The sequence below is a fragment of the Brachypodium distachyon genome, chromosome 4 (genome assembly GCF_000005505.3).
Source record: "Brachypodium distachyon strain Bd21 chromosome 4, Brachypodium_distachyon_v3.0, whole genome shotgun sequence".
NCBI lineage: Eukaryota > Viridiplantae > Streptophyta > Magnoliopsida > Poales > Poaceae > Brachypodium > Brachypodium distachyon.
In genome coordinates this window covers 32,168,916-32,187,463 of record NC_016134.3, presented here as the reverse complement: position 1 = coordinate 32,187,463, position 18,548 = coordinate 32,168,916, and the positions used below count along the sequence as shown (strand labels likewise).

Here is an 18,548-nt window from a genome sequence, read left to right as displayed (position 1 = left end):
CGGGATTTGGAGAGTTGCCGCCGACCTACGCCTGGATTTGCAGAGTTACCGCCGACGGCCTGCGCCTAGATTGGGAGAGCCGCCGCCTGAGGTTGGGATAGCCGCAGCCGGGTGCGCTTGGGATCGGGAGAACTGCCGCCAGCCTGCGCGTGAGATCGGGAGAACGAAGAGACGAAGAGGATGGGAGAGGCCGAGAGGGGCACAACATCATAAGTTAAACTGGTTTGATCTCCTTCTCATGATCCACACACCCTAACTTGACGTTCTGATACCACTTGTTACGAAATTAGGCATAGGATACTCCGAAAACATTGCAGAAAGTAGAAACGGCAAGGCAATGTTTGTTGACGGAGTTCGGATGAAGCCTACATATCCGCAAGCTTCACCCCATTTATGAAATTGACATAATAGAAGCGTGACGACAAACCCGTCGAGAACCTTGACAACCTATTGGTGGTCATGCCTTGCAGCAGACCACCCTTATGTGTCTATGCCTACTAGTTTGTCTAGTCTATTTGGTTACCCGGCGGTGCATTTATATATTAAGTCCGGATTACAAGTGTTCGACTCCAACACCTAACCTCTACTATTACCAAGCCCAATTGTATGGTAACTCTACTCATACACGTATCCGATACATATATCAACATTTGACTTCCACCAAAAGACATTCATGGTCATTTATCGTGAACTCTGAGGTTACAAATACTCTAACTCGGTTCATCCCGTCTTGAATTCAAGTGGAGAGCACTCTCAAATAGACCTTGGAGGGGCCGAGAATCGAGAGCTTCACACCCACTTCCTGATTCGAGCATAGAGAGGTTCGTGCCCTCCGTTCGGCTCGATGGTCGAGAGCTTTGCGCCCTGCACTCGAATCTCTCCTAGCATAGGGGTAGGTCGTGCTCAACGAGGCGATCAAGCCTATGTAAAAACATGGACATGTTGCTCTTATTAGTGTATGATGGCCTTCTCTAACAAGGGGCACACACCCACTAACATTTACACCTGACCCATTGGTGGGACCCCTAATTCGGGCGTTGTTCGTCGATGGTTACAGTGGGGAACCTTCGCCCCGCTTGGAGCATTTGAGCCAGTACAAGCATGTTCTGTTATTTTAATCGTTCGATGGCTAACCTATAACGTCGTGAAGTAGAATGTGACTAAACGTGTTGAAGAGACATCTACACTGTCTGTTTGTTAGCGGGCGGTGCCGCTGAGCAAGTTTGCCGGTAAGGATTTAGGGAAAGTATGCTATGTGCTTTATACTACTGCTGATTTCAAATCTACTAATCTCACTGAGAGTATGGTTAATCAAACTCACTATCTATATTTATTTTTCTGATACGCGAAGATGGTGAGGAAAATAGGCAAGTTGAGGACTTGGAAAGGAGTGAGGAAAATAGGCAAGTTACTGGGCTAGTTTTAATCAATAAGGCCCAGATGGCTACAACAGTGGATTTTCTTTGATGCTAGCTAGCCTGATCATAACTTCTGTAACACGGTTTGTATGATGACATAAAATGAACCTTAACTCCTTTGTGCTTCCTTATAAGAAAGAAAAGTACTACCTTTCCCTTGTGTGTTTATGTGATAGAGATCACTAAGATCATGGCAGACTGACACAGAAATAATCCCTCCTTGAGGGTAACATAGAAAATCAACACGTCAATTAACATGTCAAATCAAGAAGACACAAATCAAGAGAGGACCTTGTCACCTAGACGAAGGGAAAAGACCGGAAGAAAGAACTCAAATAATCTCTCAGTCCCATGTTAAGTAATGTATCTAGACATATTTTAGTATATACTTTCTCCATTCAAAATAGAAAGTTACATAACTTCTTGCACAGAGACCAAGGTAGGGAATCCCAAGTGAACCTGTACCCGTTTTACCCCTCTGTTCATATGCCAACGGAACTGAACATGGTAGAAAACAAAAGAACCATGAACTACAAGTACTTTCGGGAAAATTGATGTTCCGTATGGCACTGCTCAAAGTAGCACCGCAGAAATCTAAGACAGAAAAATATCCAAAAAGCGGGAGATCAATTTTTTTTTCCAATATCTGCTCCTATTAGTGCACCCGCACAGAATCTGGATGGATTGGGAAAAAAAGAAGCAAAAAAAAGCTACTAGCACGCAGCAACAAGCTTCAAGAGATTGCGAACTGGGTTTGGTGGGGCCTGAGGGAGCTTGCCGGTAAGGTAGCTCAGCTCGCCGGATCTCTCCGGTCGGTGAGGGATCTCGCCAGCCGGTGAGAGATTGCGTCTCGCACAGAGGGAGGAGGGAGGCGGCGCCCGGATCCAGAAGCGAGGGCCGAGGTGGCGGTGGCGTGACGCGTCGCCGGCGAACGGGGCGGGGCGCGGAGGCTCTGAGCAGGAGGAGAGCCGGAAGAAGGAGAGGCGCAGTTGAGTTGCGAGGGAGTACAATTATTTCTCTTTCCGGGGCTCATGTGCAAAATAAACAGAGTAAGCAGGCATTTTATCATCTTCCGGAAGCGACATCCAACGAGGCAAAGGGGAGGAGATTTTCCTTATCCTCCTAATGCCGCTTCTCCTGCGCCTCCGACCTCCGGCGGCGGCGCCGTCGCCGCCGTACCGGCGAAGCTCCGGCTGTTCTGTCAGCAGAGCCCATCTCGTCTTCTCCGAGACCTCCGGTGAGTGCTCCCCTCATCCTCCCCACGTGCATTGTTTGTATTTCCCTCTCGTTGCATGTGGCGTATGGTGGAACTTCCCTGAGCAATGGCGACTCGCCGCGAGGCCTTCGCGCCTGTACTGATTTTCCGCAGTATATTGGTGATAATTTTTACAATATTATTTGATTTTGGTGTGTAAGCCATATCTGTACCCTTTTTAGTGAAAAAATGTGTGTAAAATCAGTAGTGACTAATTTGACTTCTTACAAATGCTTGAGGAGCGAAAATTGTGGTCTCAAATCTTGTCACTGGATCAAATTGTTACTAGATTAAGTGATGTCTTCTGTAATAGAAAATGGGACTTAGTGCCTCCAAAGAGCGAATGCTGCTTCTTGTACAAATTCTTGACATGTGGTATTTCTCCTGCAGAGCGAATGTTTCTTGTTCCATCACTCGTTGACCAAGTTGCAAGGCTTTCCTCGTGTGCCCAGTGTTCTGCAGCTCGATGTGTATCGTCAACAATGGATTCTGCTCGTCCTACGAGTGATGGTGTTCATATCGCTAATGTGCACGGTCATTTTCTTATCAAGTCTACATCTGATCTGCAGGTATGATGGTGAGTCCCTTGGTCTATTATTATTGAGTATCACCTAATAATTGAAACAAGCCTTTGATGAAATGTAGGACTGAAATAGTCCTTGGTTTTCAGTTGGATCAAATGTGTTTACAACAGATAGTACTGTCTTATTTCAATTCTCAGTACATCTAGATAGTTATTGCCTGCCGACATAGTAATGTTGATGTCCCAGCTATAATGTTATACATTCGTTTTTTCCTTTGCAGAAAGCTGTATCTTCTTGTTTCGGGAAAGCATTTGTTGTCAGCAGTGCTGCCATGCTTGCTCTGCCACCCAGCTGTTTTGCAGAATCGTGTGAACAAGGGTACTCTCTTCCTAACATGCCTTTGCTGTTTGCGATTGCCATGGTCGGTGCTACTGTTGGAGGTATGATCTTGTGTTCACATATTCAAAGTCATTATTTATGTATGAAGAAAATGTGTATGTAGTCTACGGTTAGATCATTAGTTAAAAAAGCATCAACTGCAAGAAGTCATTTTTTCAGCATGGTGCAGTTTTCTTTTGCCCGTAAAGGTTTTATGCCAATGCAGTTTCTTTTGTGATGGAAGTTTGCCATGCTGGTCTTGTTTGTATTAATAATAAGATACTCCAGTCTGTAGTTCATACAACTTATCCCCCCTTTAGTTAGTTGGTTATTGGGTAATTTCTGTAATAATCGAAGAGGTCCTACTTTATACTGAACAAGAAATCATGTAGGGCTCCTTGCGAGACAAAGGAAAGGGGAGCTTAAAAAGCTGAATGATCAGCTACGTCAAATAAATGCTTCACTGAGGAGACAAGCCAAGATTGAATCTTATGCTCCTGCTTTGAGCTATGCACCGGCTGCTAGTAAGATACCAGAATCAGAAGTCATTGTTGATCCACAAAAACAGCGCTTAATTTCATATCTGAGGACTGGGAAGAACTACCTGAGAAACCAAGCCCCTGACAAAGCATTTCCTGAGTTTAAGGCAGCTCTTGATCTCGCACAATCTTTGGGTGATCATGTTGAAGAGAAGAAGGCAGCACGAGGATTAGGTATGTTATTCGTTCTTGGTCATGTATTTCATTTATGGTTTACTTGCACACACATTTGAAATTGAATGTGCTATGATGCGTTCTTCATTGTCTGAGAGCCCTCTATGAAATATGTATAAATGCTCAACAGGGCAATGGTAGTTCAGTCATGATAATGAAGGAAACAATTTTCTCTTCGTGTCTAGTAATAAGCTGAATCATGTAGTAGTGACTATGTTACCAGAACAGTGCTAACTCTTAACACTGCGATGCCCACTTAATCTAATTCTTCGGGAGTTGCTCTGCGTTCATCAGGAGCATCATTGCAAAGACAAGGAAATTACAAGGAAGCAATAAAGTACCACTCCATGGTGCTTAGCATCTCCAAGATGACTGGGGAGGATTCGGGTGTCACGGAGGCGTACGGGGCAATAGCCGATTGCTACACTGAACTTGGTGAGCTCGAGAAGGCAGGCAAGTTCTATGACGAGTACATCGCAAGATTGGAGAATGACTGAAACCAAGACTTTCTAACTTGTAGCAGCTGTGAGATGGCACGTTGTTCGCTAGTCATGTAATGTTTTGTAGATGTGCAGTTCCTGGTCGTAAACTCAGTTTTATCATATCTATGAAGTTGTTTATGCGCAAAACTAATAATATCTATGAAGTTCTTTTGCTGAGATCAGATGATCAGTACCATGCTCTGTGGTTATTTCTGTAGTGATAGCCTAATGTTCAGCCAGATACAAGGACAAAAAAAAAACGATTCGCAAACTCATCCCGTTTTCCCCACCATGCCACCGATTTAGCGACCTGGATACCGTCGCCGGCGACCCATCCTCTGCTCGTTTCGGAGGCCGACGACCACCGCAGTATCTGTTCCTTCCGTTTCATAATTTTTGTCAAAATATTACATGTATCTAGACATTTTTTAAGAACATATATATTCATTTTTAGACAAATTTAAGACGAGAATTATGGAATGGGAGGAGCATCGCAATGTTAAGAACCGAGAGGCTCCGGGAAGCCGCGCAACGGTATGTAGGTCCGGAGAAGGTGGAGGTCGAGTTCGACGGCGTCAGCGTCCACGCACAGGTCACTGCTAATTGCCATATGCACAATGGAATCCAAAACAATGTTCCTTTGGTTCCTTCTACCAAACTGCGGGGCCAATTACTGTAAAAAAAAAATGCAGGGCCAAGTTACTGCTGACTGCATTTCCTCAAGCTTTTACCTTCTCACAGTACTTTTCCATGATTTCTCTTTGTAAAAATAAAATAAAGTTGGTAGCTTGAATAACATTTCAAAGTGTCACCACATTTAGCAACGAAAATTACTGACAGGTCCAACCAATTCAGATCTGCAGGATCTTGCCTGAGTGCCGCAACGTGGTAATTTTTTCAAAAAAAAGAAAAAACTTGGTCAACCTGTCATGGGTAACAAAACACATGTCAAGCTTTCTTCTTGCTTCCACTGTCACAACTCAAGGTGTAAAAGTCATAAATTATGCATTGTATTATTCATCTATATATCCCAATGAATACAATTATGATATACCGTACAGTGTAATGTGAATTGATGGAAATTCTATATTGTCTTACAATTGCGGTTGCCACCAAAGTATCTAGCTCACAACTGGTTTCCAAACCATCCATTTCGCATAAGGGTACAAGCGGGATCCCACTTATCCCACTTTTTCTGAACCACTTATCCCACTTAGACTTGCAAGTTCAAAAATTTGCTCAAAATTTGACTTGAAGATTTAGAGGCGGGCCTAGAAGCAAGACATATGCGGGGTCCTGCTTGCATCCCTCATTTAACATAAGCTTGACCACATGAAAAATAACTATATCAAATTGCAGGATCATCACAAGATCAATTTTTTGAACAACAGACTGAATATTTAAAATAAAGCACATTAGAAAACTGTGGAAAAATAAAGCTCCAAAGGCCTGTCTTATTAATGGCAAGCTGCCAATATAGGTATTCATAAAGTTTTGGCTAAAAATATGCCCATTTGTGTTCAATAGTAGTGTCGCTGGGGAGAGCAGAGCACTGAATTTTTTTTCAGAAAATACACATAGAAGATTCAAAATTTGAGAATTATGAATCTGCAAACTTTTGGCTCAAAATATGTCCATTTGTGTTCTTCAAAAAAATAACAATCTTAAGGGTCTTAAATCAGCAAGTGTAAAACTTAGTTTCTTTTTTTTTTAAATAAAGGGACGTTGTTGGACAAAAATTTCCAGGTTGCATTTCATAGAACAATGCAAATGTACAATGTTTGGAATCCTTCAAATATTAACATCTTTCTAACGTATATTTTTAAGCATCTTGCCTTATTACAGGAATTCTATTTTTGAAAATGCTAAGACTGTTGGAAAAGCTATCCAGAAGGTCAGGGGCTTACTCAGCAGATGGCAATGGTACTGGATTTGTGTAGGAGTTTTATTCGGATTCTCACTTGTCTTCAACATCCTGAGCATATTGGCATTAGAGTTCTTAGACTGCAAGTACATTGAACAAAGACAGATCTTATGATTGATAATGAAAACATATACTTATCACAAGTTCAAAACCACTTGCAGCTCCACATAAACACCAAGGTAAAATCAAGTCACAAGAGAGACAGAGTTCAGAGTATGATGATGATGTAGTACTTGGTAGGAAAGCTTCAACTCTTCAAGCAAGCATTCCGTTCCAGCCACTGTCTTTCGTTTTAAAAAATATCAACTATTTCGTTGACATGCCTAAAGTAAAGTACCTATTCCTGCCTTGTATGCCAATTTCTTTTGTATAAAATTTTATCTTAAGTGTGCCAATTTTGTGTCGGGAGATGAAAAAACATGGAGTAACTGAAACAAGGCTTCAACTGTTACGGGATGTTAGTGGTTCTTTCAGACCCGGAGTTCTAACAGGATTGATGGGGGTCACTGGTGCTGGGAAAACAACATTACTTGATGTTTTGGCCGGAAGAAGAATTGGAGGTTACATAGAAGGCACTATTCTCATAGGTGGCAGTTGAGATATGTGTCGAATATGTGTACTAGTAGGATTACAATTGGACTTGGAATTAGCGGAGGGTTAGGTGTTGGAGTCGAACACGTGTAACCCGAACCTAATATATAAAGGCTCCGCGGGGTAGTTCAAAGAGACCATGAAAACATAATAGCAATAAGCTCATAGGGGGAGCCGGCGGCTTGTGCCGGCACCCAAGGTGGCCGGTGATGCGGTATTATGGGGGAGAAGCGTCTGTAGTCATGCCCCGGTGATGTAGGCTTCGGCCGAACCTTGTTAACAAATATCGTGACTCGGTGTCATCCTTGATCATGCATCCATCGAATTTCGTAACAAGTTTGAGGGATGCATAAGATCTCTTTGGAGCTGCGAGGATTATGCGCAACAGGTGCCGGAAACCTCCGGTTCGGCGCAAGGTGGAGCATGGCGGCGATCGGAATCCGATCGGTGGTGTCGGACACTTCGGGTAGGAGGCCTGAACCGTTCGATGGGCTGCAGTTGGTAAGGACTGACCAGGCATGGTGATCAGGCCTACACAGTGGCCGGGAAGATGTCGCGGATCGAACAATGGTTTCGGCTCGCGATCAGACTGGTGGGATCGCCAGATAGATCGGAGCATGGTGCATCGCGGTATAGCGGTGTGATCGGTTCAAGTCGAAGGTACACAAAGGTTCGTGCATGACGACTTCAAGGTGGCGAGGGACATATTCGCCAAGGTGGAGTTTGTTGAGATATGTGTCGAATATGTGTACGAGTAGGGTTCAATTGGACTTGAAATTAGCGGAGGGTTAGGTGTTGGAGTCGAGCACGTGTAATCCGGGCCTAATATATAAAGACGCCGCGGGATAGCCCAAAGAGACCATGACAAATAATAGCAATGGGCTCGCAGTGGGAGCCGGCGGTTTGTGCCGGCGCCCAGGATGGCCGGTGACGCGGTATTATGGGGGAAGAGCGCACATAGTCATGTCTCGGGGATGTAGACTTCGCGCGGCCAAACCTTGTTAACAAATATCATGCCTCGGTGTCATCCTTGATCGTGCATCCGTCGAATTTCTTAACAGTGGCTACCAAAAGAAGCAAAATACATGCAAGAATCATGGGTTACTGTGAGCAGACATGAAAAATCAGTATGGTCGACTAGAGGGGGGGGGGGGTTGAATAGGCGATTAACAATTTTACTTTTTCTTTTCACTTTTAAGAATACAAGCATCAATACATGGGTTCACTAAAACATCTAAATGATGGACACCCCTAGTATGATGCAATAGCCGAAGCATGAGCACAAGCAATAGATAATCAATTGAAACTTGCTTGATAGTCGAAGCACAAGATAAACAATTAAGTTTTGCAAGTAAGTAAAGGGGCAAGAATGATACACACGGGGAGACGAAGATTTCACCAGAGTTCCATCTATTGGAGTCGGTGTACGTCTCCGTTTGGAGGAGTGCTGCGCCACAAAGACTCACTCTATTCTCCAATTCACCACACCACAAAGGTGGGATGAGCTCTCACAACACCACAAAGGTGAGGTGAGTTCCACTAAGTGGCTTCCTTGAGGGCGAATGCCAACCCTTACAAACTTGACCGAGGCTCTCTCCACAACTTAATTGGAAGCTCCCAATCCGAGGAGAAAGACACGTCTCCACAACTTAATTGGAGGCTCCTTCTTGAATCCACAAGCACCACCTCACAAGATTAGTGGCCTTGAGGAGACACCTTCCGGCTAGAGATCCCAAAATCCCAAGAGTAACAAAATCCATAAAGGAAACAAGCGGAATCAACGTTTTGCTTTGGTGAAATCCTAGATCTAAATCTCCTCCTCCAATTCTCAAAGAATCAAAAAGGGGGGAGCTCTGTGGAGAGAGATATAGCACTTTGAAGCTTTAGAAATGGTGTGGAGAGAGTTGGGCTTCGGATAAGTTCATCCCGAGGTAGGGGATGACTATTTATGAGGGTCCCGAAATCTAACCGTTATGCACTAAGTCTGCCAGGAGAGGAAGTTCCGGTCATACCCGAAACTCCCACCCTTGTTCCGGTCCAACCTCCGCCAAACACAAATGATTTCCAGTAGCATCACGGAGGTAGGCCGGACGTTGGGTGGAAGTTCTGCCCTACCGGAGGTAGGCCGAAAGTTCCGGGCCTGGAACAGACCTGGCAACACAGTTAGACTTTGGGTGGCTCTCTCTCGCACGGGTAGGCTTTATGTGGGTGCAAATATGGTAGTTTGTGTACGTGAAGTTGATTCACCCATTACCTTCCCTTGTGGACTCCCTCTTAATAGTACGGAGTTCTTACGACTCAATATAAATAAAAAGTCGCTAAACACCGCTACGTTTTTTTCCTTTTTGAGAGCAACGAACCGTCTTGTGCCATATGATTTCAAATCTGAAACACTCGAGCACACAGTTAGTCCACGAGTCATGTTATCATTAACACCAAAACACTTAGATGCCCTTTCAAGACCGACATACATTCTCCTTATCTAACAGTATACCGTACACGAGTCGCTGCAGTTCTCTGTATGGCTTCGCCTGCCTTCGGATCTGTAACCTTATCAAAGAGACGTAAGATCTTTCTAACGTTATTATTTCATATTTCACCACGAGTAACACTAACACCCAGATTTTAGGACAGGGTCTCATAGCCTCATAGGTTTCTTGTGTCAAACTTGCCAGATGTTTGTAGAAGAAATTATGGGACTAGTAGAGCTAACCAGTTTGAGGAATGCAATGGTGGGCATTTCTGGGGTGACTGGTCTATCAGCTGAACAACGTAAAAGACTTACAATAGCGGTGGAACTTGTGGCTAGCCCTTCTGTCCTGTTTATGGATGAGCCAACAACTGGTCTAGATGCTCGTGCTGCAGCAATTATCTTGCATACTGTACGAAAGTTGGTGAACACCGCGCGTACTATTTTTTTTATTTTTTTGAAAGATCTAGCAAATGCTGGCTTTTCATATATTAGTAAAGGAGAACATGTACACGATGCCAGAAGTCAAAGGGAAAAACAAAACCAAAACAAAAACCCCACGGCCAGGCCCTACTCGGCTAGACTCAAGGTGGTTCCCAGAGCAAACGCCTAAGGGCCTTAGCACCGGCGAAGGCCCATTCTTGCGCCTCATCTCCGATGAAGATCGAGAGCTGGTGGGGATTCGTCGCTTTGTCATTGAAGACCCTAGCATTTCGCTCCCGCCAAATGGAGTAGCAGACGAGGATGAGGGAGGCAACTCCTTTTCTGTGCCCCGCAAAGGTGTCGAGCATGAGTCGATCCCGAAACCGAAGGATGGACTTTGGCAGGCCGCGAAGCGCCATCGCGAAACCGCCTCAATTGGGCCACTGCGCGATCAATCCCCAAAGCCGCCCGACCACGGGGCACTCGATGAAAAGATGAAGCGAGGTCTCCAAGTTGCGGTGGCAAAGCGGGCAGAAGTAGCAGTTCGGCCATCCCCGGCGTTGAAGGCGATCGGCGCACCAAAGACGGTCGAGGAGAAAGAGCCACGTGAAGAACTTCTGCTTGGGAGGCACCCAGACTCGCCAAACAGCCTGGGGAGATCCGAAAGGGTACACCCCATAAAGTGGAGACTATACGCACAGCGCCGAATAGTTGCCGTCCGCGGAGAGGATCCACACGATGGAATCCGGCACGCCCGGGCGGAGGAGCGTCTCAGCCGAATGAAGCTCGCTCCAAGCCTGAAGGAATTCGGCGATCAGCGGCATAGAGAGATCGCGCAAGATCAAGCACCCAGCGGTGTCCGGCGAGAGCCATGGCCACTGTCCGCTGCTTGCGTCGAGAGCAAGCAAAGAGCAATGGATAGGCGACGCAAAGAGGCCGCCCGCCGAGCCAGTTGGAGTGCCAGAAGGTGGCCGTGGCGCCGTCGCCGATGGAGACGCGGGTGACCAAGTTGAACATGACGCGATCGGTGTCGTCGCAAGGCGTTGGGGTTCCAACCCATGGCCTGTCCGGCGCTCGCCACTCGAACCACAACCATCGGAGCCAAATTAGGGAGGCCTAGCCCGCCGCAGGCCAAAGGAGAGCAGACCGTAGACCAGTTGATCTTGCACTTGCCGCCCGCGCACTCGTCCTCCTCGATGCCCCAAATGAAGCGCCGGCGAATCTTGTTGAAGGAGGAGATGAAGGCCTTGGGGAGCTTGAGGGCAGTCATGGAGAAGACCGGGAGCGCGCCGAGGACCGCGATGGACAAGGCTCGACGCCCGCCAACGCTAAGCCAACGACCCCGCCAGCCGGCCAGCTTAGCACGGGCGCGGTCCAGGATGTGCTGTAGATGCGCCAGCTTGACACGCCCGAGCGAGAGGGGAAGACCGAGCTGGCGTATCGGGAACGCGACGCGCTCGCCGGCGAAAGGAGACAGAACGTTGTCGAGGTCGACCCCATCGCAGCGAATGGGGGCGACGGCGGATTTGGCAACATTGATGCGAAGGCCACTGGCATGGCCAAAGTCCTCAAGGATACGCAGCAGGAGGTGAAGATCCTCGCGGCTCGGGTTGGAGAAAATGATGTCGTCGTCGGCGTAGAGGCTGGCCCTCAGGGCAGCGTGGCGCATCGGGAGCGGCGACAACCTGCCCAGCTTGGTAGCACGATGAAGGAGCCGCTGCAGAGGATCGATGGCGAGGATGAAGAGAAGAGGGGACAGCAGGTCCCCTTGCCGCAGCCCGCGCCTGTGCAGGATCGGCTCGCCGGCCGTTCCGTTCAGGAGCACCGAGGAGGAGGCCGTATACAGCAGCAACGCGATCCAGTCGCGCCATCTTGCCGGGAAGCCTTGACGTTGCATCAGCTCGAGCAGGTACTCCCAGGAGACAGAATCAAATGCCTTGGCGAAGTCGATCTTAACAAGGAGAGCAGGCTGTTTCTAATGATGGAAGTCGCGTGCAACATTCCGGACAAAGAGAAAATTAACATGGATGCAACGGGTCTTGAGAAAAGCGCTTTGTGCAGGCGAGATGAGACCGCCCATCAACGGCGCGAGGCGGCGGGCGAGCACTTTGGCGAACAGCTTGGCAAACGAATGAATCAGACCAATGGGGCGCATGTCGTCATAGTGGACAGATGATCTTTCTTTGGGAGGAGGAGCACGAACGCAGAGTTGAGGGCGCTGAAATTGCCGCCGGCCAGGCGGAACAGATGGTCGAAGGCGGCGAGCACATCATGCTTGATCAGCGGCCAGCAGGCGCGATAGAACGTGCCGGTGAAGCCGTCTGGTCCGGGGGCCTTCTCCGCCGGGGAGGCCGCGATGGCGTCCCAGATCTCTCCCAAGGAGAAGGGGTTGTCAAGCTCCTGCCAGGCGAGCGAACGGGTCCGTGGGGCCGTGGTGCCGAGGACGCCAGAGAAGTGTTGCAGAAGCGCGAGGGCTTTATCCTCGTGCGCGACGTGCACGCCGGAGTCGGTAGTGATCTGGTGCAGGAAGTTCTTGCGCCGTCGCGAATTGATCTTGATGTGGAAAAAGCGGGTGTTGGCGTCACCATCCTTGAGCCAGACCTGCCGAGAGGCCTGCCGCCGTCTCGTGCCGGGCGTACTATTGTTTGCACAATCCATCAGCCAAATATTCATTTGTTCGAATCTTTTGACGAGTTATGAGTTCGTCAATGTGGATACATCTAGTGCTATCACAAACAGCACAATAAGGCTCAACTAGGACATGATCAATTATCTGTACCCATATGCCAGAAAGCATGTCTCTTTTCCAGGGACTCATTTGACAAAACGTTTCTTAACACTTAGCTGATGATCTAGTCTCATGCAGAAAATCTAGTTAGTATGATGACTTGAGTTCCTTTTGACTAATTGCAGCTGCTACTTATGAAGCAAGGAGGTCAACTCATTTACAGTGGATCTATAGGCCCACTGTCTAGAAATTTGATAAAATATTTTGAGGTGAGACATTTTGAGATGAACATACTCATAATATTGCGATAAAAAAAACTCGATGACTTCTTTTCAGGCTATTCCTGGAGTTTCCTAGAATTAAGGATGGTCAGAATCCTGCTTCGTGGGTTCTAGACATTAGCTCACATGCCATGGAGTACATGATTGGAGTCGACTTTAGAAATTTACCTTAACTCCAACTTATACAAGTAAGCTAATTACAAACTCTATTGGTTATGACGTAATATACTTGTTAACTTGGAATTAAGAAGACGAATTTCTCTGGATTATGTATGTATCCACAGTGAGAACATGGCTCTGGTTGAAGAGCTAAGAAAACCAAAGACAAACCAAGAAGATCTACAATTCGCTCCAAGATATTGGCAGGACACTAAAGCTCAATGCATGGCATGTATATGGAAGCAATATCACTCTTACAGGAAAAACTCAGAGCTAAATATTTTTCGCTTCATAAATACGTTTGTGATCTCAGGTTATCCTTCCTCATCTTCATGGTATGGAATTTCTTCTCGGGCTTCATCATTACAAGGAAGGTAGTTAATTCCTTTACTTATCAAAGTCTCTCACCCTCTGTCACATTCCCATGCCTAGAAATTCTGGCAGTAGAATGGATGTTAGTGTACATAACGCACTGCCACTCACCTCTACAGGCAAATTGGCAATGCCGGTATGGTGGAGGTGGATGTACTGGGCAGACCCCGCGGCATGGACTCTTTATGGGCTTGTGTCCTCTCAGCTTGGTGACCACACGGTGTGCTGGGCCAGCCAGAACAGCCAGTGATCAAGTTCTTGGAGGAGTATCTAGGGCTGCAAAAGGGCTACTTCCCCCTGGTCACAGCTCTTCACTTGATGCTAAGCGCACTCTTTGCTTTTGTCTTCTGTGTTGGCATCAAGTATCTCAAGTTTCAAACAAAATAGACGCGTGAATAATTATGGGGCGTCACTACAAGTGTATAATCTATATTTGGATGATTGTGTACGAATTATGCTTGTTGCCACATGGTGGATATGGAAGCAGCGTAATCCTGCCCTGCTGTCTTCAAAAGGAGAGAAGCCGAATTTCTCCGCTTGGCTAATTCTCTCGCTCCATCCGGGTCAGAAGGATGTTCTCCTCTGGACCTGGTCGTCGGCGGGCGTTTACTCTGCTAAATCGGCATTTCTACACTTCTTTGCCGATCGCCCGAGCTTCGCCCCTTGGTCCCAAATTTGGCGATGTTGGTCGCCCCTGAAGTGTCGTATCTGGGTTTGGCTCGCTTGTGCCAATCGCTGTTGGACAGCTGATCGCCTCGAGCATCGGAATCTTCCCTCCAATGTGCGATGCCCTCTGTGTGATCAGGTGCCGGAATCCATGGCCCATCTTCTCCTCGGCTGTTCCTTCTCGAAGGCGGTTCTCCATGCCGTCCTGTCCAGAGTTGGGGCTCTCTGCTGCTTGCCTCGCCCCTCGGAAAGCCTGGTCGGTTGTCTTTCGGATGGGGCTCGTAGGCTTCGGAGGAACGTGAAGGCCAGGACGCTAATCAATCTCTCCCTCTGGCGGATTTGGAAGCTCCGAGACGCTTGCGTCTTCGAGGAGGCCTCTCCAGTGGTCGCTCGTCTTGTTGAGGATATCTTCGTGGAGGCGGATCTTTGGCATGCTGCCAGCGCTCGACAGCTCGACCGTCTCCCCCTTCACTCCCCCTATGCCGGGCTTAGTCCTTCTGTATAGGGGCCTGGAGCCCATCCTGCTTTTCTTCTTCTTCTTTTTTCGCTTTCTTTTTGCTGTTTTTGAGCATTTTGCTCTTTGGGCTGCCTTTGTACTTGCGCTTCTTGCGCCTTCTTCTTAATGAAAATGACACGCCGCTCGGCGTGTTAGAGAAAAAAAGGAGAAAGAGACCGAACTGTTCAGCACAAAGATGGTTTTGTGGGTTAGGGCTAAGGTGGACAGGCTTCAGGTGTCACCAATGGAGGCAGTGCTTAGGGGGTGTGAGGTGTGTTGTAATCGCCTATTTGTAGGCTTGTAAATAAATTTTCCTTCTAATCAATGCACCGAGACGCAATACTTCTGTGTTCGAACGACAAACAATTATCGGTGTAACTAATAAATGCAGATTAGATAACCAGAGTGGACATGTGAACCAAACTGAAACGAATATTTGAGAAACTATAACCCATCGGAGATAACTTGGGCCTAGAGAAACTTGTAGAAGAAAGCACAGAAACTAGATGCTCACAGTTTTGTTAGACAAACAGCTAGCTAGCGGAGATGTACCTAGCTAGGGAGCAGGCAAGCAGCTAGCGGAGATGTCTGGGCGATGGAGGCATTTCGCCGAGCAGCTGGGGGCGCGCCAGCCGGATCAAACCGTCCAAGCAAGGCCAAGGTTATGCAACACCAACACAAACACAAACACAAAACAGAAAGGAGGGAAGCTAAGAACCTGATGAGACGTTAGGCCAAGCGAGAGAGCCTCCGGGGACCTGACTAGACGCGTCCAGCCGACCAGCCGGCCGGTGGTGAGATAGGGCCACCGGCACAGACTCCCGTATCGGCTGTCATCACAACCAAACCTGCCCACGGATTGAACGGATGCGTTCAACATGTACAGGGTCCAGGGGCCAAACCTCCCTGTAACCCCGCTATTTGCACCCACCATGGTACCAACTATAGGTGGCTATTGGGCTGGCCCGGCCCTGACTAAACGGGCCTAGCCTGGGCAGAAACCCGACAATAAAGGGGCCGGGCCAGGCCGGCACCAAATGGCTGCCTCAAGGCCTAGGCGCGGCACCAAGCGCAATTGGGCCAGCCCTGGCCCCCTAAGCCCGACGGGCCTGAAAAAAGCCCCTTTGAAAACGGGCCAGTCTGGCGGCCTTTTTTCCCGTCGCAGCCAAATGCTGGCTAAAAAAGGCCATGCGCTGCAGATTGACAAAGAAACTAACGTGGTTTCGTGGTCAGCTAGTGGGTGGATCGACCGTCAGGTCTCGTGCCTCCCTATTTTTATTCCAACGGCAGCATTTTCTTCCGCCAAGGTTAATCGGGCCACCGTGCCTAGCTGGGCCGCCTTCCCCCACGCTTATTCGGGCCAGCGTGTCGTGCCGGACTTACGGGCCGAATTTAATCGGGCCGGTGCCGAGCTAGCCCGAGGGCTTGAGGTCGAGGCCCAGGCACGGCACAGGCCTTCGGGCCGGCCCGGCCTGATTAACTTGGTGTTGGGCCAAGCCCGCCAGGCTTTCGGGCTTTCCGAAAAGCCCAGCCCGATAGCCACCTATTGTATCAACCACGTGTCCCAAGCTACTCTCTCTCGTCGCTTCTTAATCTTAATTAGCACATGGTGGTGGGTCCCAGTAGTACCCTCTCGTCAGAAGCCTGCAATCCTGCACACACCTTCTCTCTCGTCCTCTCTCTCAGACCCGAGTGGATCCAGGTGCCCCCGTCCCGACCCGCGTCGGCCCCCGCCCCAGCCCGTACTGGCCCTCAAGTCGAGCTCCACCATCGCCCGTCCCGGGTTCCACCGCCGCCCCATCCCGCGCCGGCTGGCTTTTGATTTTTGTGCTCTGATTTTTTATTTTGACTTTTGATGTACCATGTGATTTTTTATTTTGGATTCATCATGTACCATGATTTTGTGCTGTGATTTTGGAGTACCATCATGTACCATGTGATTTTTTTAATGTTTTTGTTTCTTTTTTGAATGTTTGTGTTGTGATTTTTTAGTACATGGTACATGACGAGGTACTAGTTGGATTCACCATTATCATGATTTTGTGATGTGATTTTGGAGTACCATCATGTACCATGTGATTTTTTTGAATGTTTGTGGTTTCTTTTTGGAATGTTTGTGCTGTGATTTTTGAATACCATCATGTACCCATGGTACATGACGAGGTACTAGTTATTTATGAATGTTTTTTGTTCTAATTTTGTCCGGGTACATGATGTAATTTACCGTTGATGAGGTACTTGTTAATTGTATTTGTGATGTATCTTCATGTACTCGTCACGTGTACAAGGTAATTAAAAATTGTTAAGGTACGTGTGATGTACCATATGCTGTACTCGTATCATAAATTCATGTCCAGAAGATATTTAAAAACTGTTAAGGTACAATTCATATATGATAATGTACTAAATATATACTTGGAAATACGTCAAGTACCATAATGTACTTAGAAGTGGGAGAGAGAGAGAAAGAAAAAGAAAAGAGCAAAAGTTGTCAGTGGTCAGACGACGGGTCAACCAGATCCATATCCATGTCCATCGCCGAACCAACTATCCATCCACGAAAACATCCGTGAATGCAAAACCATATCCACATCCATATCCACCAGGTATACAGATATATACATGGATTATCCATATCCATGAAATATACAAAATAAACAACAACTATGGCCGGGAGCGGCAGGCAGGGAGTACGCGAGGGGCTGGCTCAGGCAGGGAGCACGAGCATCGGGGAAGAGGGAGAGGATCGGGGGTCAGGAAGAGGAAGGGGATCGGTGGGGAACCGGGAGTCGCGGACATATCGGGGGCGGCGACTCGTGAGGTGGGAGTGTGGGACTGAGGGAGAGGAGGGAGTTAGGTTAGAGTAGAGTGGGAAGAGGACTATTTATATGACTCACATAGCAAACTAAGGTCATCTCCAAGGGTCACTAGCTAAATAGACATGTCATCCTTCCGTTTGTCCATTGTCCGGACGATTTGGCAAGTGTTCATTTACTACATCACCCAATGGTCACAAGCTAAATGTCTGCATTCGAAATTGTCCACGCTTAATTTCTCAAAATCCATCTCAAATTCTATCATCACTAGGTCAAATCCTATCCCAAATTCTCAAATTCAATCCAAAATAATTGAAAATGATATGGTCCAAATATCTCGAATGACAATTTTCAAATTTCTCAAATGACATAGAACCAATATAAACACAAATCATGTCATAGTGCCAAAATAATCACAAATCATGCGGTGCATTATCACAAATTTGTCTCGAAGATTTTCATGCCACACTTTGTCTCGGTAAGGCCTTCCAAAGCCAAATTGATGATGTGGCATGTGTCCGCGGACAATGTCCGGCTTGCCAAACCAAGCCAAATTAGAATACTGAAATACATTGGGTGCAAATGCCACCGGGAGCACAGCGTCGCCTTTAGGGTCCGGGTGTGCCATTCATCTAACAGCCCGTTTGGCTCTCACCGTTTGGGATTAGAATACTGAAATACATTTTGGATTCTAATAACCAACTTGTTTGACTGACACAAAGTTAGATACAGAAATTCAATCTAAAATTTCATGAAATCACATCACATCTATACCTAACCTATTCAGGGAAAATCACGAGGTAAGTCCAACATCACAAACCGAAATGATTCACGAAATGATGCAAAACAGAA

General features: G+C 47.2%; 1 protein-coding gene and 1 pseudogene across 2 annotated transcripts; both read left to right on the top strand.

Moving 5' to 3' along the window:
- Nucleotides 1-2,476: 2,476 nt before the first annotated feature.
- LOC100829743 (protein FLUORESCENT IN BLUE LIGHT, chloroplastic) lies at nt 2,477-4,952 on the top strand. 2 transcript variants are annotated; one of them, XM_003577880.4, is made up of 5 exons: nt 2,477-2,655; nt 3,064-3,242; nt 3,478-3,637; nt 3,968-4,288; nt 4,583-4,952. In XM_003577880.4, the coding sequence occupies exons 1-5, from the start codon at nt 2,544-2,546 to the stop codon at nt 4,783-4,785; spliced, it is 975 nt and encodes a 324-aa protein (XP_003577928.1). In that variant the 5' UTR covers nt 2,477-2,543; the 3' UTR covers nt 4,786-4,952. The 2 variants fall into 2 exon arrangements, with proteins under 2 accessions (XP_003577928.1, XP_010238019.1); XM_010239717.3 differs by having other exon boundaries at nt 2,496-2,655; nt 3,064-3,250.
- A 314-nt stretch (nt 4,953-5,266) lies between these two features.
- On the top strand, nt 5,267-13,968 carry LOC100821035 (annotated as a pseudogene).
- The last annotated feature ends 4,580 nt before the right edge of the window (nt 13,969-18,548 follow it).